Source organism: Nematolebias whitei, chromosome 15 (genome assembly GCF_014905685.2).
Source record: "Nematolebias whitei isolate Nwh7 chromosome 15, NemWhi1, whole genome shotgun sequence".
Classification (NCBI taxonomy): Eukaryota; Metazoa; Chordata; class Actinopteri; order Cyprinodontiformes; family Rivulidae; genus Nematolebias; species Nematolebias whitei.
Genome location: NC_056512.1, coordinates 27,192,402 through 27,215,054, shown reverse-complemented (window position 1 = coordinate 27,215,054; position 22,653 = coordinate 27,192,402). Strand labels below are relative to the sequence as shown.

The window sequence follows — 22,653 nt, the reverse complement described above, 5'->3', positions numbered from 1 at the left end:
TTGACACCAGTTTGTCGTATTGCCTGTTTAAAACAGTCATCGGATGTGATGCTGGATGATTTGGGCAACTTTTTAGATATGTCATTCTAAACTCAATGGATTGTTAGTTTTCTATTTTTGTAGAATCACTGAACCACTTTCCAGTGTCAAAAGTAACATCTGTAATAAAATGCTGTATGCACACTTAATAAAATCATGCTTCATGTTCTGTGAGGTAACTCCAGTGGACTTGAACATTTTATATCATGTTTAACAGGATCAACACGACTTTCTCAGAGATAAATGTTCAAGATGAGTTAAAATGAACAAACTTTTTTTTGTCCATGTAAACTTTTATTGTGAAGGTGTTTGATTTTTATATTAGATATTATTTTATATTGTTTCATATGGTGCAAGAAAGAAATTGGAGTTCGTCACAAACTATAAAGACTCAAAAGTTTTTTTATGGTTAGCCGTCAAACTAAAAAAGGAAGAGACGTGCTTTGAGAAAAAACAAGTTCCTCTTCATCTCAGCAAGTTTGTACTTTTACTCTTATCAAGTGATGCCGGTGGGTTAAATGTACAGCTAAACAAACCCACAGTAGAAATTATCATTTGATTTTTTAGTTGTTGCTCCTTTTGGATCAGGGGTCAGTCTTTGCCTTGTTATGAACGAACCGGCTCTTCATCTTCAGTAATGCGGGTGTTTCTCAAGTCTAGCGGTTAAAGAGGAGCGCAGTTGATCTCTCAAGTCACCGTTCTGTGTGTCAATCTTAAGGTCTGATCACGACTGAAGCGAGATCCCAGACAAGCAGCTGAGACATGTTTCCTTCTAGGGGCTCAGCCTCGGAGAGGGTGAAGAGCTCCATCATGAGGGCGAAGCTCTAGTTGCTGCTCCTCCATGTCAAAAGGAGGCAGCTGAGATCATCCAAGCTTCTGATTAGGAGGTCTCCTGGGCAACTACCATCTAGATAGAGGCTTTTTGGCGCCCGTTGAGAAAAGCCCGTTTTTTTTTTTTTCTACGAGCCCTACCCGGACCCAACGAATTACCGGTAATTAGAGGTCCGAATCTGGGAAAAAAAAAAAAAGACTTTTTTTTTATCAAGCTTTTACAGTTTTTTGAAGGAAATCAATTTGACATGATGGTTTTAAAAACGCATTGAAAGAAAGATACAAGATTTATTTTTATTAATGTCATTAAATGGATATTAACATACAAAACAAATAGCCAAAAAAAATCAGCTGTAAAGATTGGTTATTATGCAGATGAACAAAAATATTTTAAAGAGCAAAATTATTTGGAAAAATATAGAACAAGGCTTTTTTTTTTTTAAATGAACGCGCTGCTCGCTTTGGCTTTTGTAGATTCTGCTGCCTCCTTCACCACAGGTGCGGAGACGCATCATCTGATTCATCCATCCATTATCTTTACCCGCTTCTTCATCTTTGGGTAGCGGGGGTCGCTGCTGCCCATGTCCAGCAGTCACTGTGTGAAAGGTGGGGTACACCCTGGACAATCTAGAGTCCATTTCAACCGGTGAGTCAGCCGCCACGCATGCCTGGTGCTAATCTGAGCTTAACGCAACTTTTTTTTTTAAACTTCTTTAAACCGGCTGGTCGGACTGACCTGCCTCCTCAACAGGTAGATTAACACAAATTTATATTGTGCATTCTTAGTTTTCTTTGTGCTGTATGATTCGTAAAACTGCATCAGAGCCTGAGACCGGTCCGGCCCTCACATTAATCGCATAACGGCCCGGACCGGCGCTAATCCGGGTCTGGTTTGGGTTAGAAATGACACCTCTAGCTCGTACCAGGAAGCCAAGAAGGAGTTGATTTTGAACTTTATTTTACAAAAAAAGGCACTACATGACAACTTACTAATCTTAGAAAACGTAAAAAGGTGTATTTATATGCAGTTTTTACAAATTCCAAAAGACAAAACAAAGACAGACATAAGGTGGGTCTAGCCCTCAGTGCGCCCATCTCACCATCCAAAACGAGACACCAGCTTGCTCTGGTCATCCAGATCTTTCTGAACCTTCTTCCTCATGTAGAAGATGGGACAGTCACGACTGCAGAGGGAACAGTGTTACCATCGTCCTGCAGGGATTAAAGCTGGAAAATGTGCACATGCATCTTGACTGTACCTGGTGCAGAGCACATCCTCGTGGAGGGAGCCCTGGCAGCGCTGACACTGAGTCCACAGACGAGAGAATCGCTCCTCCAACGTATTCAGATGAAAGATCTGCAGAGAACACGTTAGACGAATTTCTGTTCAGAGGACGTGCTAGTTTTAATCCGATGAGGGGTATGAGAGCTGATGGAGGTAAAACAGCATCTGGTTGCTTGCATACCTCTTTCTGATACAGCTCCGACTCCTTTCTCTTGCAGAAATCACACACAGCCGCTAAAAGGACAAACAAACACTAAGTGCATGTAAAACCACGCTTCGATAGACAACTTTAAACAAAACTTGTATAGAAATAAATATCCACCCCTCCCACCAAAAAAAACTTCTTTAAAAACAAAAAAAACTAGTTTTCATTGTTGCCTACAAAATTTTCATCTTAAAATTTTAAAGATCGTGCATGATCTGTCAAATATTTAAGAGTTTCATTAAAATACATTCAGTGGTTCAGAAGTAGAGTTGCATTTGAGCCTAAAAAAACCCGGCCCGGCCCGAACCTGTATAATTTTTTCTAAGCCCGACCCGAAACGGACTAATTACCGTATTTTTCGGCCTATAAGTTGCTTCTTTTTTTTTTTGCACAATTTGCATGCCCTGTGACTTACACACCGAAGTAACTTACTTATGTTTTTTCCCATATTTATAAACAAATTTTTGGCTGAGATATGACCATTTTAATTCATTCTGACTGAAAATATTGAACACTACCATTTCCAGCCGCTAGATGGCACTCCAGTGGTAGGGCATGCCGTTGTGTCATGTAATAGGTAAAAGTGGCTATAATGACACAATCGGTTTGCCACAGACTGCCACCGGCGTCCAGCTCCAGGATCATGCCTGGAGCAACTGTCAAATCAGCTTCATTTCGCTGCGCCGCCCGGGCAAAATGAAGCTAATTTGACCATTGAAGTGCATTTATTAAGTAAAAGTTCAACTGAGACACTCCTTTACTATAATGTCAAGCAAACAATTGTTTTAGGTGCTTATCTTGTTACATTTCGAAGAAATGCACAGTAAGTCGCCCTCTGCGCGTTCATGTTTCCACAAACCTGCTTTTGAAATGCAGCTGATTTGACCGTCAAAGTATATTTATTAGGAAAAGTTAAACCGAGACACACCTTTGCTATAATTTTGAGCAAACAAATAATTGTTTTTAAGTGTTGATCTTGTTAAATTCTTGTTAAAGTCCTCCTGTGCACGCTCCCGTGGCTGCCATTTGGCAGCCAATTGATTTTTGGCACACTAGTCCACATTTCCGAGGTGTCAGCGGTGACGCAAAATAGATGCGACTTATATGGCGAAGCGAATGTATTTATATTTTTTCCGCTTTATTAAACATATTTGGACCGATGCGACATGTACGGCGGAAAATACAGTTACTGTGATTAAAAGGCCCAATCCCGAAAAAAAACAACCTTTTTTTAAATGAAGCTTTTACTGCTTTTGTCAGCAAATCAGTTTGACGTGATTTAAAAACGTATTTCAAAGAAAGGAAGATATAAGATTTACTGATTATTAACAAGTCATCGGATTATTATAGTTATTATAATATAGTTATTAACGGTTGGAGGACGTGCACGGCTGACGATCCAAATTGCGTCCGTCGGCCATCCGCATCTACGTCCGCAGCGGCTGAGTCCTGTTAAGTTTCAGGTGGGTCGCTGTCAGTCATCCATCTAGATGTTTTTTTACCTCTTTCAACCAGCCGGTTAGCGAGTGGTCCAACAGCCGGAGCTCGACTGACGATCGTCAGTCGCGCACGTCAGCTGACGCAATCAAAAGCCTGACACCGACCCAGCCTGAAGTTCGGGTCGGGCCGGGCTAGAAATGACAGCTCTATTCAGAAGACACTTAGGTGCACACACAACCACCTACAGTAACTGCCCGTCTTTCATGGCTGACTAAAGCGTACTGGGTGGAAAAGCAAAGCGAACACACCATCAGTCTTGAGGACAGCTTTGCAGCCGATGCAGGTGCTTCTCTTCTGGGCAAACGCCATGAGGCCTCCGATCTTTGAGGTCAGCACGGTTTTACAGCGCGTGTGGTCACCCTCTGGAAGACGACACAAAATTTAAAATACGCAACAGGTCTCTAATGTCTAAAGAACAATTGCAGCAAATGTGGTTCTGCTGACACACGATTCATTTCTCGCTCGTGAGGTTAGTCACAACTATCTGCGAGAGGTAACGCACTCAGCAGGACGCTCTCCGCCTTGCTCTCCCCCAAGATGGGCTCAAATATTCTCAGCAGGGGTTTGGACAGCTGCTGCTCCAGGTAGTACTGGGTGTCGATGGGAATGTTGTTCTCCAGCACGTAGATCGGATCCTGAAAAGTGGAGGAATCTGGATCAATGCGAGAAATAAAACCGAAGGCGCAAACGTGTCGGACTGCAGAAGGTGACGGTCCACACCTCTGACTTCATGTAAGCTGCTGCTCCCTTTGCAGCCTTGATAATGACGTACGGGACTCTGTCTCCCAGGTTCGGGGCGCTACCCGCGTCTCTTTTTCTCATCCTTTTAAAACAACAAAAAGTTAATTTCACAAACACTTCCGTCCTGAGATTTGACAACTAGTTGGTGATTAATGAGACCTTTCAGCCAGCTCCACATGTGCCTGCTTGCCAGCGTACTCCTGGGCTGTGCGTGTCAGCTCCTTTGTGATCACGAGCTGGCTGATGTCGATGCGATTGCAGAGCAGGTCTGAGATCACTTCTTTGGCATGATCCACTGCACCCTGAGGATCCCTGAAGTGACCCAAGTAATAAAACCAGAGTTAAAATGTTCTTTTTTTTACCTTAAGTGTGAAAAATTTGTAATTTACGACAATATTTTGGTGCAAACGTGGACTTCTAAACCTGTCGATGAGGACTTTCTGCAGACAAGTGTTGATAAGGTTGGCCACCAGAGGGCAGTTGTCTCTGCGGACCGTCTCGATGCCTTTGCAGTCCATCTTGTCGTGGGTGTCTGCACTTGAGGAGAAATACAGCCCTGCGTAGCGCTTCTTATTAATCAGCAGGTACGGGTAATACACCTGTGAAGATCAGGAAGTCAAACTATTATCAACTGAGCAGCTTCAGTTTGTGTTAGATGCCAAATCCTCCAACACGTCTGAGGAATTTTCTGTTATGTGTTGGAAAACACTGAGAAAACTACATTATTATTTATACAGCAACTTGTATAATAACTTGTGGAACATTTTTGAACAAAACGAAGGCGTTTGGTGTAGTTGATGTAGGTTTTAAAGAAACGTGATTGTAAATACACAAAAAGGATCAAACTACTCTGCAGCAAAGCAGCATACTGTATTGTCTGGTTCTTGTGCAGAAAATAATTCTCCTTATCAGAGACGCAACTCAATTTAAATGGAAGGACTCGGGAGTGAAATGATACCTTCTCAAACTCCAGCTTGATGGGGGGTGTAAAATGAGATGACACCCACTCAGCTGCTTCCTTCCCAGTAGCCATAGCCTCCCTCACAGTTGGAACTCCAAGCTTGACCATGACGGAGTCTGTGTCTCCATAAATGACCTTAACAAAAAATAATAAAACACAATTCAGAGTCTGGAGCACATACACAAAAATAAATCTGATATCAAAAGCTTGATTTGAGAAAATTAATAGCCAAAAGAGGAGGAAACTGTATTACTCACTTTAGCATCAGCTTGATAGCCATTGGAAATTGTGTACTTGGACTCAACCAACTGTTTGGTTCGCTCGATCATCTGTCTCCCAAACCCGGTGACACTCTAAATGAGACAAATACGAACATCACTCAAGATTTACGATCAAATCTGTCACTTGACATTTTGAAATGTGCTTCATTTCCCCATAGTGCTAAACGTTTTCATTACATCACAAAGTCATGATTTTCTGGTTTGAGAACTTTCGTTTTTAGAGCAACTGAGACGTTATTTCACAAACTTTTTTAAAAATTTTTTTACAAAAGCCATTCTTTCTGAAACTACGTTAACTATTAGACTATGATTATTTGTAATGTAAAAAATGAGGGACATTTCTAACTTATATATATTTTTTAAAACAAGTCTGCTGCTGCAGTTTTATTTTAATTTCATAACTGCAAACTCACAAGGAAAGAAAAAGGTGATAATCCAAGTCCCTAACAAGCCAACCAGAGAAACCAAATGTAGCAGAACATTTTGTGGTACCACTTTACAATAAGGCTCCCCTTATAGACACCTAATAAACAGTTTATAGATGTTATTAATTCTTCCATAAACACTTTATAAATCATTAATAATTGTTTATTATGCATTAATTAAGGTTGACAGAGACATAGCTGATTAACCTATTTTTTAGGATATACCTTAGTGTCACCACAATGTCTACACTTCATAACTTTTATTCCCCTTTCCTTCACAGTCCTCTTGGATCGAGGCTCAATGGGATTTACCCGTCTAAATAAAGGTTGAACGAATGAATGAAAATAACATCCATCTCCTTCTCCTGTTGTTTTCCTTTCCACTGTTTCTTCCCCATCACTGATTTGACCAGTTTTACTTTCCAGAAAACTTGTGTTACTTGGGTTTCTTTCTCCTTCAAAGTATTCTCTATAACCCCGTCAGCTGGACTTTTCAAATCTCAGTGTATGTGGCAGTCAGCTACATTGTTCAAACATTGACGTAGCGCTAAGCTAGCTGCTCGCAACACAGTCCCACTAGCTTAAGATGCTACAGACGTAGTGCTCCACTTCTATCATGTATCCCCCCCCCCCACACACACACACACACACACACCAAACTGCCCCACACTATGTAGCCGTAACGCGCAACACGGAGGTTTCTCCCCCTGCCCCGTTGACAAAAAAAAAAACAGAAGAGATGAGCACCTGCTAAGCTAACTGATCGAGGAGAAATGTTTCTTAAAGGGAAAATATACCATCCACCATGCACACCACACCACCCCCACCCACCAAAAAAACCCTCTTCTGATCTACACGATTCACGTAGATGCATATTTTAGAATGAAATCTGTGAATTTTGCCTAAAAGTGACAAGTTTGCAGGTGTGTAATGTACAAAACGTGAAACATTTCTAACTTTTATTTTATTTTTTTAAACAGTGCTGCTGCAGTTTTATATTAATGTACAGCAGGGTTTTGGTGGCATTTGTTCCCATTTCTTTCTCCACCTGTTCTGTGGTTATCATGTAAAACACGTCTACGTCTGTGGTTTACTGCTCGGGCTTCATGTCTGTGCACAACAAAAGGAGCAGTGCATAAAGGAAGGTCAATCCCACCCCCACCCCCCCTGAGTGAAAACAGATGCTGCAGCCCCAAACTGAAGAACTCGATTGAAGAACCGTTCCCTCTCAGAGTACTAATCAAACAAAAAGCGCTCACCTGTGAGATCTCCAAGCAGGGCAGTTTGCCCACCTGGGCCCCGGTGAAGCCGTAGACAGAATTTGCACTGATTTTAAGGGCCAGCTGTCGGCCGTCCAGTACTTGCTTCTTGAAAGGGTCCGTTTCTTTCTTCAGCTCTGCTTTGGCCCTGTGGACAAACAGAACAGCCTGAGAAATAAAAACATGTGGAACATCCGGCTGAGCTACATAACCACCAGGAATACATTTATCTGCAAGCCACATGATCAGAAACTTTTATTTTGGCAAATATTTTAAGAGCACTTACTGAGAGAACTGAGATGCTAACAAAAGTTACATTAAATAAATGACTACCGGTATAGACGTTTATTTATTTTTTTACAGTCAAACACATTGAAATTGTTGTCGATTCGTATTTTTCCAGATAGTTCAAACCTTTTTCGGGCAGCCAGCAGATTCTCCAAAATCTCTGGAAGGAGTCCTTTTCTCACAGAACTCTTTACAAACTGATCAGAGGTCGGAGTCCTGATAAAGTCGTCTGACGACAGTCTGCAGGTGCACAATTATACACAAAAGTAAGAATCAGGCTCGCTACAACTCATACAGCTCTGAAAACTAAAAATACATTTTTCTTACAACATTTGAACAGGTGATAAAATGTAATACTTGTGACCACTTCGCTGAATCTCTGGTGTGACTTGCAAGCAGTTTGTTGTTTCAAGACGACGACCAAACACACGTGCTTACCCCAGTTTCTCCGCAGAGCCCTTCTGCAGCAGCGTGGTGTAGCACAGATTGTGGGCCATCATGATGGACGGATACAGTGAGGAGAAGTCAAGCGTGGTGATTGGAACACTGTAATATCTACACAGACAAGAAGAAGGAAACATTGATAAGAAAGTAACTACAGGAGGAGCAGTGTGGTTACACACCAGTACAAAAACAGCCTTTGTTCTTCCTTTGCTGCTGCAGCTCCCCAATCAAAAATTACCTGGACTTATTTAACATCTTAACTCCCCATCAATCTGGTTTCAGGAAACAACACAGCACAACCACTGCTTCACTGAAGGTTCTTAATGACGTTGTTGAAGCACTGGATGCTAAGGATTATTGTGCTGCACTTTTCTTAGACCTGTCTAAAGATTCTGACACTGTGGATCATAACATCTTGTGTCATAAACTCTCAGAAATTAGTTTCTCAGAACACACCATTGGTTGGTTCTCTAACTATCTCTAAGACCGGAGGCAATCTGTTCAACATAATGGTACTTCCTCCAGTTATTTAACAGTCAACAATGGTGTACCACAAGGCTTAGTCTTAGGACCCACCCTCTTTACAATCTACATAGGTAATGTAGGTAAAAACATGCCTAATGCATCCATACATTTATTTCTATTCTGATTACACAGTTGTTTATTGCCGAGCTAAAACTGTTGCTAAGGCTTTCCAGCTTTTGAAATCTGCATTCAACAACATCCAGACAGATTTGTTCCACCTCAAACTTGTTCTAAGTGCCGACAAAACCAAAGGGATGCTTTTTTCAAACAGGAAGTTGGTCCCAGCAGTTCTTCGTCCGATTTTATCCTCAAATGGTGTCCCCATTGAGTTTGTTGATTCCTATAAATATTTGGGTATCTTGGTCGACTCACATCTCTCTTTTAAACTTCATGTGGAAAACTTGATAAAGAAACTGAAAGTTAAACTGGGTTTCTTTTTCAGAAACAGATCCTGTCTAACCCTGAATGTTAGAAAACGCCTTGTATCTGTGACTTTCCTTCCCTTCATTGATTACGGTGACATTATTTACATGAACGCTCCTACAAGAACCCTGCAGATGTTGGATGCTGTCTATCATGGTGCACTAAGATTCATAACTGGCTGTGATTATCGTACCCATCACTGCACCCTGTATTCATTGGTTAACTGGACATCATTAACTTCACGCAGACTCTCTCACTGGTACATTTTCATCTTTAAATCACTTCTTGGTCTGCTGCCTTCATACATCTCCTCCTACATGTCTCTGCGCGAGTGCAGCTACAGCGTGCGCTCTCAGGACATTATTACCTGCAGTGTTCCCTCAATGAGGACTGAACTAGGTAAAAGGGCCTTCTCCTACTCTGCTCCTGTTTCTTGGAATATCTTACAAAAAGATTTGAAGCTCTCGACCTTGACCTCTCTAAGTGGCTTCAAACATCTGTTGGACTCCTGGCAAGAATGGCAATGCAGACATGTTCCTGTTTTTAGTTTTCTACATTCGCCTTATAATCTAGCCGTTTTTGTTTCTTTTTTTAGCCATCCTATTTGTAAAAAAGAACAAAAAAATCTGTATACCTTTTTATAACTGTTTATTGTTGTCGCTGTTGTCCATTGTTGTCATCATTCTTTGTTGAAATCAGGTCTCGCTTGTAAATGAGTGAGTCCTCGAGGCTCGATGGGATTAACCAGTCTAAATAAAGGTTTATACAAACCTGCAGGACAAACGTACCCTTTCTCTGGTTCAATAACAGTTGCGCCGGTGTAGTCCTCTCCACCCTCTGTCTTTACAACAGGCATGACCAGGTCCTGTTTCATCGCCTAAGAATAAAAAGCACACTTGTTTTTATAGTGCATTAAAATGTAAGCTGCACCTCTACAGGTTTGATCTTTTTATTTGGACTCACTTTGATTATTAAAGAATTTTAATTTTAATGTGCTTTGTTTAAAAAAAAAAAAAGGGTAAACAAATAAATACAATCCACAAACATGAACCTGCACTGACTGCACGTCTGTACAAACACACACACGACTAAAAAGATTTAGTTTGGCAAAGTGTCTTGTTGTGCTTCTCTACTACATGATGTACTTTAGTTTGAAATGGCTCCTTATTTTTTGGTTTAGTGTTTATTTTATCACAGTGTAACTCAACAGTTCCCACACTTTTCAGTTTTCAACCCAAAACACAAGTCTCAGACTCGTGATGCCAACTATACAAACATTGCTAATAAGACGTTTATCGAAAAACTAAACTAAAAAATGATCATCATGTTGGTTGTATACATTTGTGACTAACTTTCTCTCTTTACACCAGTTAAGGTGCAAAAAAACTCACTGATTTAGGATTACTTTGGTTTTAAATCAATGAGTTACTCCGATTACCGAGAAATATACCAGATTTGTGCAATCAGCGCCAGGATGATAAGAACTACAGGCAGCTTTGTCACACTGAGAACAAAGACATGGTCAACTTCTGATGGACTTAATGTTACAGCACAACAGATAACTCGCAAATAACGTTACAATTAAAACGTGTATTTTTCCTCAGGTTGTCTGTGTATAGCAACTGATTGTGAAAGCCACCGTGGCTCATCACAGAGCTGATTAACTCCACTTGTTGATTCGTGAGGAACAACTCTGCACTGTAGTTTGGCTTCATTTCCATTTAATCGATTGTTATGAAACCATTACCATGAAGCCAAACTGAAAATCCTGCAGACTGCTGAGGTGAACAAGATCTCTGTATCAGCTCAGACACATGAAAAGTATTCAAGGCTCAAATGGATTTACCTGTCTAAATAAAGGTTGAATGAAAATGCAACCTTTTTTGCACAGAAATCCTTTTCCAACTTAAACTTGTAAAATTTAGAGTCCGACCGATGTGTCGGTAGGGTAGATATTTTAAGCCGATATAGATGTTTGGGAACATATCGGCATCAGTGATAACTGTCCCATTATGCGCCGATATAAGCACTTCTAATTTTCACCCCTAAAATGCTGGGACCAGCCGTAATTGTAAAATGTATCCAGCAGAGGGCGCATGAAGACTACTTTCAAGTCATCGCTGTTCACTTAAGTTTCAGTTTTGACGTTCAGCACAGATGAAGCAGGGAGCAATACTGTGTAGTGTCTTTTGCTGAACAGAGCATGCCAAGTTTATTTGAACTGATCTGTAAATTAAAAAAAAAATTAAAAAATTATCTTCTATCCTCCAACCCGCTTGTCATTAGCTACGTGCCTCTCAAGTTAGCAAGCTAACGTTAGTGTTCAGTTGCACCGCCTTCACGTCATTAGCCTTGTTGTCAGTAGTTGTAGCAATGAGTCCTGTCCAGTGGAGCTTCCAGTTTGTGAGGACATAGCTATGTTTACATGCACAAAATTCTTTGATCAGATTGAAATGTTTTCATATTAAATAATTCAAATGTATCATTTATATGGGCACAATCCGTTCATGATGAACTTTTACATGCAGCGGGCTTTGCTCTGAACAGAAGTACTGACATGCGCAGAGTGGTAAACTCTCCTTAAAAAAACACAGAAGAAGAAATTCTACTTCTGGGATGAATGTAAACAAAGCTGAGAGCCCAAAATGGACCTGCGACAGGTTTTAATGACGGTGGAGACGTTGCTGCACCCCCTGACTGAGCTACAGGCGATACAGATCATTTTGAGCTCTTTCAGAGTTTCTAGTAGAAATGTTGAGTCTCTCACCGACCAGTTTTGCTTCCCCGACATGCTAATATTATTAGCATTAGCCAGGCGGAAATGACATAAGTCGCACATGTGCAGTCTGGTCAGTTTTTCATGATTGGAAAAAAAAATGAACATATCAAGTGTTTACATGCGCACCGTTCGGGTTATGAATCGGCGTAAACCACCAGTTTGTTCTGATCACTAATTATTTCGGTTCGCGCTGAATAAACAAAAAATAGCTCGAACGGGGCGTTTACATGACGCATTTTTATTCCAAACAGCCGTTTAATCCAATTACTTATGTCCATGTAAACATCGTCTTCCTCAATGAAATGAATTGTTTGTCTGAAATCTTAACTTCTCTACAAAGAAAAATAAAAACAGCTGCGGTCAATACTAATTAGGTGTTCACCATAAGAGACTGACTGTGTAAACAATGAACAGGGAAAGGTGTTTGTTTATGTAATTTATATTTTTGTGACGCACTTGATAACTTTATGGTGAATAGTGGAGGACAGAAAATGTGAACGCACATTAGGAAGACTGTTTATATGGCCAGTGCACCACTTATCAGAATCAGAATAAACTTTATTGGCATCGCACCGAGATACAACATGAATATGTACGTACAGTCGTCCGAAAGATGGGCGGAGTGCACGAAGCTGCGGATATAAATAGCGCGGCCTTCTTATTCTTAATAATATTTTCTTAGATGAGAAAAGGGAAGAAAACATGAGGAGAGACGGTATAAATTTTTTTTAAAAAAGATCTCTTGCTCTGTGTCCTAGACAGGGCACAATTTGAGGCATCAAAAAACCTACCACAGCAAAGCAACATAAATAGACGTTATACATGTACATATAGGCCGGTGAAGACATTGAATTTTCAAGGGAAAGTCGTAGCATAGTCCAGAGCCCCCCCTCTTAGCCATTCATCTTCAGCTCAGTTGAGGCTCTGTTACATGTCCACGGCCTTGGGGAAGGGAGGGGTGAGGAGACAGTCAAAGCATCTTTGTTGTTTTCAAAACATGCCAGGAGGAGTTGAGATAAGTCAAGGCCACAGTTTGGGTCAGGCAGAACTCGTGAATTGCTGTTTCTGCCTTTTTAAAGTCTCGCTGGTATATATTCCTCTGAAGGAACTCCAAAATAGCCGAATTGAATCTTTACGCCTAAAGTCGAGCTCACAGCTTCTCCAAGATTATTCCCACCGTTCATGAGTGCTGCCAGGAAATTTACAGTCCTGATAACAGCTGCTCCAGCTCCCTGCTGCAGCTCCCCAAATTCAGTCTGAGTGCTGTCGAGTTTCGACACATCCACACGTATTTATAGACAATCCAGAATTCACCAGCCAAACAGCAAAAAAATAAAAATAAAAACTGTTGTCATCATGAATTCAATTTGTTTCCTTCGAGGTAGAGGGTCCTCCTTATGCCCTGACTCCTGTCAGGAGAAGTTGATCAATTTTGTTGAGAGACCAGCTGATCCTTCGAATTAAGAGGTATGCCGAAAAAAACAAAAAAAAAAGAGGCTTTTTAAGGGTTCACAGGACAAAAGAGTGCAAGCAGGGAAGCGGGTGTGGGGGAGAGAGACCAGGGAGACATGTCTGGTTTCACCGGAGGACAGAGAAAAAAATAAAATAAAACAAACTACTGTGGGATATAGTGTGAATCTGATTTGCTTAGCTTCATGGTTCAGTGTTTCCCCTAGTTAACTTGCCATGGCGGGGTGCTCATCTCATCCATGATTTTTGTTGACGGGGGGACGGACACATCAACCTTTATTTATACAGGTAAATCCCATTGAGCCTCGAGGACTCATTTACAAGAGAGACCTGAAGCACAGCAGTTTTTGAGTGGGGGCGAGGGGTGTTCAGCTTGATGGAAGAAGCAATGTGAGTGTTGCCTTTAGCTTTTAGCTAGAGAGCCTGTATTTTGCGCCGCTAGCTTAGTGCTATGTCAGTGCCGGGTGGGTGGGTGGCGGGGCAAGTTCGGTTTGGTAGGCGGGGTGCTCAGTTCTGTTGACAGGGTGGGGCACCCCGCTTATATAATGGTAGGGGAAACACTGTGGTTGCTAACAGCCGCGCTAAATAAACAAGCACTGTGCCACTCACTCTTTACTTAAGATTCTTGAGGGTGGACAAAGCTCAAAAATTTTCAGCCATTACAGTATATCGGTTATCGGCATTCCACCTTACGCTCCCAGTATCGATATCGGCAATAACCAACATTTCCATATCAGTCAGGCTCTAGTAAAATATATAAAAAGCAACTGCTAACTGATTCCAAAGAAATGTAAGCGTGTCTCTTTTCCGTCATACCTGTCGCAGCAGCTGAGAGACAACTTTGATCTGCTGTCCTCTTGAGAGCAAGTAGGTGAGAGGCACTCCGGTCACTCTGGCCATCTCCATGTAGTTGATCACACACATTAGTTTCTGCAGCAGCCGCAGCGGGAGGTAGGCATCTTTCAGGCAGTAGACGGCCAATCGCCGCCGCGTTTGTTCGTTTCCATTCTGGAGAAGGAAAAACAAGCAGTGGGACGGATGAGAAAAAAAAAACAATAACCGTTAAAATAAAAATTCCATTATTTTTTTCTGACTTTATTGAAGAGACCAACGCATCTAATGTTTTTTTGTATTGCAATCAAATCTGAAAGGCCTTTAAAATAATCAGGAACTAAACTAGATCTGACAAGTTTTACCTGCAGGTCAGTAATGATGGAATGTTGCACATCCTCCTTCTGCTCTTGCAGAAAATGGAAACTTACAGCGTTCAGTGTGTAGGAACGCAATTTGTAATCCCTTAGAAGGACCTGGAGGACAAACAAAATCGCAAGTCAGGCTGTGCTTGTAGTTCTTTTGTCCTTTTCTGAAAACGAGTGATTATTGTGAAGTTTACTGCAGTCAGAGCTGACCTGCAGCAGATCAAACTGAACTCTGCCCTCCATGTTGATGGTCTTGTTCTCCCTGCGACCCATTTGTTTACTCTGGAAACTGGACTCTCGCAGAACTGACTTGATGTCCCGCATTCGACCCAAGTATGGAAAGTAATTCACCTGAAAATCAGCAAATACTCAGCAATACGTAGAGGAAAAAAACAAACAAATGTATTTGTTCAAGCTTAAATGACAAATTTTGGCATTTTATTTCATATTTTAGAACCAGATATTGTAATTTTTTTTTTAAAGTATTGAAATATGGCTCTATCAAACCTTTAAAGCAGCTGCCCTGTTGAGCAAGTAGGGAAAATCAAAGTTCTGGATGTTGTATCCAGTAATAATGTCCGGGTCAACCGTCCTCAAAAACTCTGCCCAGCTCTGCTCACCCCCAAAAAGAAACATGCCAGACATTAAAACAAGGACATTAAATAAATACATCAAACTAGTTGTTATATGTCTTTTCTGTTTGTGACACTGTTATTTACCTGAAGTAGCTGTTTCTCCTGAGTAAAGCATAATATCTGAGAGCCAATGATGCTGGTGCAGGACTGGAGGGTGAACACTGTGCGAATGAAGGGTTCAGTCTCGCCCTGGCACTGGACCATCGATGCTATCTGAATCACAGGGTCTTTATCTGGTTCTGGAAAGATTCCTGAACAAAAAAGAATCAACATCAGCATCAAAATAGGTTTGACAAAACGGTGGTAGTTTTTAAATAATTGGTTTGTTTGAAGGAACAAGACGTTTAAAAAAATATATACCCTTTCTTCCTGCACACTCTATGTCAAAGCTGAGGACTCGAAGTGGTGCGATCCTCTGCCAGTCGCCCTCTGCAGGGTGGCTAATCAGGTCTGTCCATCCAACATCCACTTCATACTGAGACAAAGAAACCTGCAGCACACATAGAGAAGGTGTTTTTTTTTCATAAACAGTGCTCATGCACGTATCGAAGGGAAGAGATCTGCAGACCAATAATGCCCTTTAGCTGACTCTTACCTTCCCTGGGGTCTGAGAATCTGTGTCCCCTGCGCCCGTCTCCTCACGCACTTTGTACTTTCCTTTAGGAAGTTCAATCCAACAGCATCCCACTACATCGCTGTCCACCATAAACCTGGGAACACGCAGAACAGATAAGCTTTTAAACTAAAATTAACTTCTTATCAACTCAAACGTGTCTAATAAGAAATAAATCATTAAAAACAAAGCAGCATCTTGAAATTGCATGAAAGTTATACTAACATTATTATCAAGATTACAAATAGCAGAAGTCAAATATTGTGACTATAGATCAGTTTAAAATGTTTTCGGATTACATGCATTCGTTTGTATTACATCTACTCAAAAAGTAAACTTGAAAACTGCTTTTTAACTGTTTATTCTCAATTTCTTTTGTGCAAAAATCAGTGCAATCATGTATGAAATGTAGAGCTTACGATTTAACGACTCAGACTTATTCACGAGAACGCGGTCATTTTAACACGTGTGAGTGTAATAATAAAAACTCTACCATTTTTTTTTCATTGAAGGCACACACCTGATTTCAAAATCTATGTTGGCCTCATAGGATGGGTAACTTTGGATGGAGAACGGACCGAACTTAAAGCCTTGTTCAAGCAGTCGCTTTGCAGGAGCGATGAGACGAGGCATCGCCATGGTTATCCTTAAGAAATCCAGAGTCTGTTGCCCATGGTAACCGTACATACCTTTGGGACAAAAGGAAGAATGCCATTTTATTACTGAATTACATGATGCAGTATGTGACAGCATAGATTCTATCTGTAGGTATGAATCCTAATTTCAGATCACATGGTTTTAATCTCTTCAACAATCAGATCAAAAACATTAAGACTGTTTGTTTGGAAACTAAATTATTCTTAACAAAAAATAAAATAAATAAGTATGTGTTCATTCTTTGTACTTACTCTCTTTGCGGGTGATGTCTACAGCCAGTACAGTGACAGAGATGTTGTCCTTATTTGAACGCATGTCCTTCAGAACAGCAGAGTTTAACTCTTTTTTAAATTCACCCAGGTAATTAGACGTGAATCCTTTTAAAATAAACAGAAAAACAGAAACATTTTTGAATTTTTTCTCCCAAAAGCATGAATTGTTCACATATTGAACAGCTCAGCAACATAAATTGAATTTACTGGAAGCAAGATCAACTTATAATGAAATGAGGAATATTTGCTGTGTGCAAATATGGTACATCAAATAAATACAAGTATTAGAAGAATGTCGAGTGCTCACCATTTGGTGCAGGAACATAGAAATAAGGTGCAAAGCCATGAACATGACAACACACACTGTTGCCACTGTCTGTTACACCAAACATCCTGATGATTGGTACTTTTCCTTGTGACTGTCCAGGCATGCCAGCCACCGAAGCTCCTGCATGATAGGGGGAAAAAAAATTACACACATCCGTTTCTCTCATGTTAAGTACCTCGTCAGATAGGAAAGGCATGCTTTGCATCCAATACAATTCTACATATTCTAATGTATGGAACTGGCTAGGCAAATGCAAATCTGTGTTAATTATTGGTCTGTCTGTAGTTACCCAAATAATAGTCCAGATCAATCTGCTGGAAGATCAAAGTATCTGATGATGGGTTCAGTGTAGGGGCGTGAGGTCGACGCCAACGAGGGTTAAGGTCTGCTGAGAAAAGGTCACCTGATGGGACAAGTAGGCAAGGCAGGGTTACGACCATTGAGCATGATACATTTATTGCATTATCAGAATTTGAGAATTGTAACGCAAAGATTAAGTAATACTTTACCAAGCATTCATCACAACTTAACTTTTGTCATTTATGATTATCAGTTACAACCACAAATACAAAAACTATTAAACAATAGAAAATGTAAACAAACTGCTTTATTAGTCTATATTATGTCAGCTTTACTTACTTTACATTAGCGGAAGTCTACGTGGCACAATCGCGTTAACATATGAAGTGGTGAAAATGGAGGTTGTGTAAGAAATACTCACCCACGGGAATGACATCATGTCCAGCCTGCCCCTCCATCTCCTCTGCATCCATCTCAAAGTCATCAAACATCGATAACTCCTCTTCAAATTGTGATGGACTGTCCTCCCATTCCCCAGCTGTTTTACCGCGCTTGGCCTGAGAAGCACCACCCAGGTGAGGGCCACCATTGCGCCTTTTAATATCCATGCCTGCAAGCGATTAAAAAGACAGATTTTGTTTAGATTAATGCTGCTTGATGGCATAGAAGGAAATGCTAGTAGAATGTGTATATTATGAACAAGATATGCTTAAACACGACAAATATCTACTTTACCACAATACTGCACTACTACCATAAAGATCTTTACAGAGAATAAGGTTAATAATCTCAGGTTAGTGTCTTGTGGCCCACAAAGAGTATTTGCAGTAAAAGAAGCAGATTTTTGCTATAAATAAATATACAACGTGACATACTTTCAGCTTTAATCTCAAAAGACCACCAGGCAGTATGATGAAAGGTGTGCATCAGATTTTAAACAACACTTCACCGTCAGTAAGTTGTAAAACACAGATGGCTACGCAACAAGTGCTGTAGCAACTGTACTCACCTATTAGCATTGGCATTCATTCCTTAAATATATATATTTAGTATAAATATATATAGTATAAAACCTGTTTAGCACGGTAATCTAGTGTTAAGGTTTATGACATGTGCTTTTCTTTGTCAAAAATAGGCAGCTTCTTCTAGTGTAGTAGCTCAAACAGAAGCTAGCAAACGCGATTGTAAACACCAGATAGTTTCTCTCTCATCGTGGCTCGGCTTAGTTTACAAACCAACTAATCCTTTAAAACCTAACAGGATAACTCATTTCTGCCGCTGCGTTCGTAGCAAAAGCATGAATACCTCTTAAAGTCTCTCCTTAACAACAGCGTGCCGACAGACAACAACTCCCGCCACTCTTTAATTTGTGAACTTTCACCGCGAAGCGCGAAACATTTCCATCCGGTTTCTGGACAGTGACGTCACGTAAACCCCGGAAGTACAGGTTTATCCCATATGCATCGGGGACTGATTTACAAGAGAGACCTGAATTTAACAGAGTTATGACAACAGTGGACAACAATAGACAATCATAAAGGATGTGTACAAATTTATTTATTTATTTATTTGGTTTTTTTTGTTTTTAACAAGTGAAAATAAAATGGTAAGTAAAAGGAAAAATAGCAGCAAAAAAAAAAAAAGCTAGGTTGTAAGGTGGTGTAGAAAACTAAAAATGAACCTTACTACATACTACAAGTATACTTATTTTACACTACAAATGAGGAAGTGTACTTGAAGTTTACTTTTTATAAACTTTATTTGATATACTTAAAAATAGTATAAAAATGTCCCAACTTAGTCCAAACAAGTATTAAATCAGTATACTTCTAGTACACTGTAAGTATGGTGTATACTTGATATACTTATACTTAATGTATACTTGCAAAAATAAACTTCAAATGTACTACTTTTTGTTAAGGGAAGAACATGTCTGCATTCATTGAATCTCAATATAATGTGTACCCCGTTAAAAAAAAAACTGGAAAGATTTAAATTAGATATTGACTATTCTTGTACATTCTGTGAACTACATATTGAAATAATCTCGTTTATTCTATCAATGTAATCATACAATGGCATTCTGGACAGATGTACAGGTCCTTCTCAAAAAATTAGCATATTGTGATAAAGGTCATTATTTTCCATAATGTAATGATAAAAATGAAACTTTCATATATTTCAGATTCATTGCACACCAACTGAAATATTTCAGGTCTTTAATTGTTTTAATACTGATGATTATGGCATACAGCTCATGAAAACCCAAAATGCCTGTCCCAAAAAAATAGCATATTTCATCCCACCAATGAAAGACAAGTGTTTTTAATACAAAAAACGCCAACCTTCAAATAATCATGTTCAGTTATGCACTCAATACTTGGTCGGGAATCCTTTTGCATGAATGACTGCTTCAATGCGGCGTGGCATGGAGGCAATCAGCCTGTGGCACTGCTGAAGTGTTATGGAGGCCCAGGATGCTTCGATAGCGGCCTTAAGCTCATCCAGTGTTGGGTCTTGTGTCTCTCAACTTTCTCTTCACAATATCCCACAGGTTCTTTATGGGGTTCAGGTCAGGAGAGTTGGCAGGCCAATTGAGCACAGTAATACCATGGTCAGTAAACCATTTACCAGTGGTTTTGGCACTGTGAGCAGGTGCCAGGTCGTACTGAAAAATGAAATCTTCATCTCCATAAAGCTTTTCAGCAGATGGAAGCATGAAGTGCTCCAAAATCTCCTGAGCTAGCTGCATTGACCCTGCCCTTGATAAAACACAGTGGACCAACACCAGCAGCTGACATGGCACCCCAGTGACTGTGGAAACTTGACACTGGACCTCAAGCAATGTGAATTCTGTGTCTCCTCTCTTCCTCCAGACTCTGGGACCTTGAATTCCAAAGGAAATGCAAAATTTACTGTAATCAGAGAACATAACTTTGGACCACTCAGCAGCAGTCCCAGGCGAGATGCTTCTGACGCAGTCTCTTGTTCAAGATTGGCTTGACCTGGGGAATGCGGCACCTGTAGTCCATTTCCTGCACACGCCTGTGCACGGTGGCTCTGGATGTTTCTACTCCAGACTCAGTCCACTGCTTCCGCAGGTCCCCCAAGGTCTGGAATCGGCTCTTCTCCACAATCCTCCTCAGGGTCCGGTCACCTCTTTTCGTTGTGCAGCGTTTTCTGCCACACTTTTCCCTTCCCACAGACTTCCCACTGAGGTGCCTTGATACAGCACTCTGGGAACAGCCTATTGGTTCAGCAATTTCTTTCTGTGTCTTACCCTCTTGCTTGAGGGTGTCAATGATGGCCTTCTGGACAGCAGTCAGGTCGGCAGTCTTACCCATGAGTGCGGTTTTGAGTAATGAACAAGGCTGGGAGTTTTTAAAAGCCTCAGGAATCTTTTGCAGGTGTTTAGAGTTACGTCGTTGATTCAGATGGTTAGGTTAATAGCTTGTTTAGAGAACCTTTTCATGATATGCTAATTTTTTGAGACAGGCATTTTGGGTTTTCATGAGCTGTATGCCATAATCATCAGTATTAAAACAATTAAAGACCTGAAATATTTCAGTTGGTCTGCAATGAATCTGAAATATATGAAAGTTTCATTTTTATCATTACATTATGGAAAATAATGACCTTTATCACAATATGCTAATTTTTTGAGAAGGACCTGTACAACAACTCATACGACAGAAAACTGGACAAATAATTCAACTTACAGAGAAAGACATTATATTATGCTTTGATGATAAAGACGTGAATAAAGATTTAATCTACTTCACCCAACTTCTACTTCTCCTGGGAAATGTTCACATTCACAAGAAAAAGTGGTCAAACTCCAAGCCAAACATAACCCACTTCAGGAACTTTACATACTTCACCATAATTAAGGAACTTGAAAACAAAAAGACAATGAAAACCATCTCAATTCTAGAAAAACATAATGTGAATGAATCTATATAAATCTGTAAATAAATTGTTTTGTTCTTTTTTATACTTGAACACTATTTCCTTTGTGCCTGTTAATATATCCCTGGCAGACAAATGTTTGTAATGTTGATAAAAACTAAAAAAAAAAAAAAGAATCTCAGTATCAACAAAGAGGAAGTTGAACTCAACCTGGCTATACCTTTGACATATGAAAGACAGTGTGTTACTGACAAATTTACATCACATTATATGCAGCAGTAAAGGGAGGGAATCTATCTATCTATCTATCTATCTATCTATCTATCTATCTATCTATCCCATGTTTAGCATGTTTAGCTGTTTATTAAGTAAATCATTTAAAAAAAACTTAAACTATGGATTTAAAGTTTAATTTCATACATCAAACCTCTATAATTGGATAAAACCGCAGAGAAACAGAAATATAGGACAAGTGAATTAATCATATATATGTTAGACAAGGTTCTCAAGACAAATACTAGCTCTTTCTGATCTGCAATAGCATTTTGTACATTTAAGAGCGGGTGTGCATATCCTATCAGCATTTAGGTTAGGATAAGTCAAACATAATGTTTTCTCTATAGAAATTATGTTCCTTTTTCCATTTTTGTGTATTAAGCCCCAGAGAAATACACAAGTAGATCTATATTTCCCATCTGGAACAGGCATTGTGAATATCTGAATTTTTACACAAGAAAAAATACAGTCTGGACACTTAACTACAAACCGGATTCCAAAAAAGTTGGGACACTAAACAAATTGTGAATAAAAACTGAATGCAATGATGTGGAGGTGCCAACATCTAATATTTTATTCAGAATAGAACACAAATCACAGATCAAAAGTTTAAACTGAGAGAATGAATCATTTTAAGGGAAAAATCTGTTGTTTCCAAATTTCATGGTGTCAACAAATCCCAAAAAAGTTGGGACAAGTCCATTTTTACCACTGTGTGGCGTCCCCCCTTCTTCTTACAACACTCAACAGACGTCTGGGGACAGAGGAGACCAGTTTCTCAAGTTTAGAAATAGGAATGCTCTCCCATTCATGTCTAATACAGGCCTCTAACTGTTCAATCGTCTTGGGCCTTCTTTGTCGCACCTTCCTCTTTATGATGCGCCAAATGTTCTCTATAGGTGAAAGATCTGGACTGTAGGCTGGCCATTTCAGTACCCGGATCCTTCTCCTACGTAGCCATGATGTTGTGATTGCTGCAGAATGTGGTCTGGCATTATCGTGTTGAAA

The 22,653-nt window shown here is 40.1% G+C and overlaps 1 protein-coding gene across 1 annotated transcript; it reads right to left on the bottom strand.

The window, feature by feature from the left end:
• Positions 1–1,954: 1,954 nt before the first annotated feature.
• pold1 (polymerase (DNA directed), delta 1, catalytic subunit) lies at positions 1,955–18,775 on the bottom strand. The gene is made up of 27 exons (XM_037689570.1): positions 18,766–18,775; positions 17,882–18,070; positions 17,450–17,563; positions 17,140–17,280; positions 16,812–16,937; positions 16,424–16,592; positions 15,886–16,000; positions 15,651–15,780; positions 15,375–15,541; positions 15,163–15,267; positions 14,866–15,006; positions 14,653–14,763; positions 14,273–14,464; positions 9,996–10,084; positions 8,254–8,370; positions 7,942–8,055; positions 7,528–7,675; positions 5,820–5,915; positions 5,560–5,697; positions 5,025–5,200; positions 4,761–4,913; positions 4,581–4,683; positions 4,363–4,495; positions 4,109–4,222; positions 2,337–2,389; positions 2,130–2,227; positions 1,955–2,054 (listed from the first exon to the last, which is right to left on the bottom strand). The coding sequence occupies exons 2-27, from the start codon at positions 18,066–18,068 to the stop codon at positions 1,967–1,969; spliced, it is 3,318 nt and encodes a 1,105-aa protein (XP_037545498.1). The 5' UTR covers positions 18,069–18,070; positions 18,766–18,775; the 3' UTR covers positions 1,955–1,966.
• Positions 18,776–22,653: the final 3,878 nt, after the last annotated feature.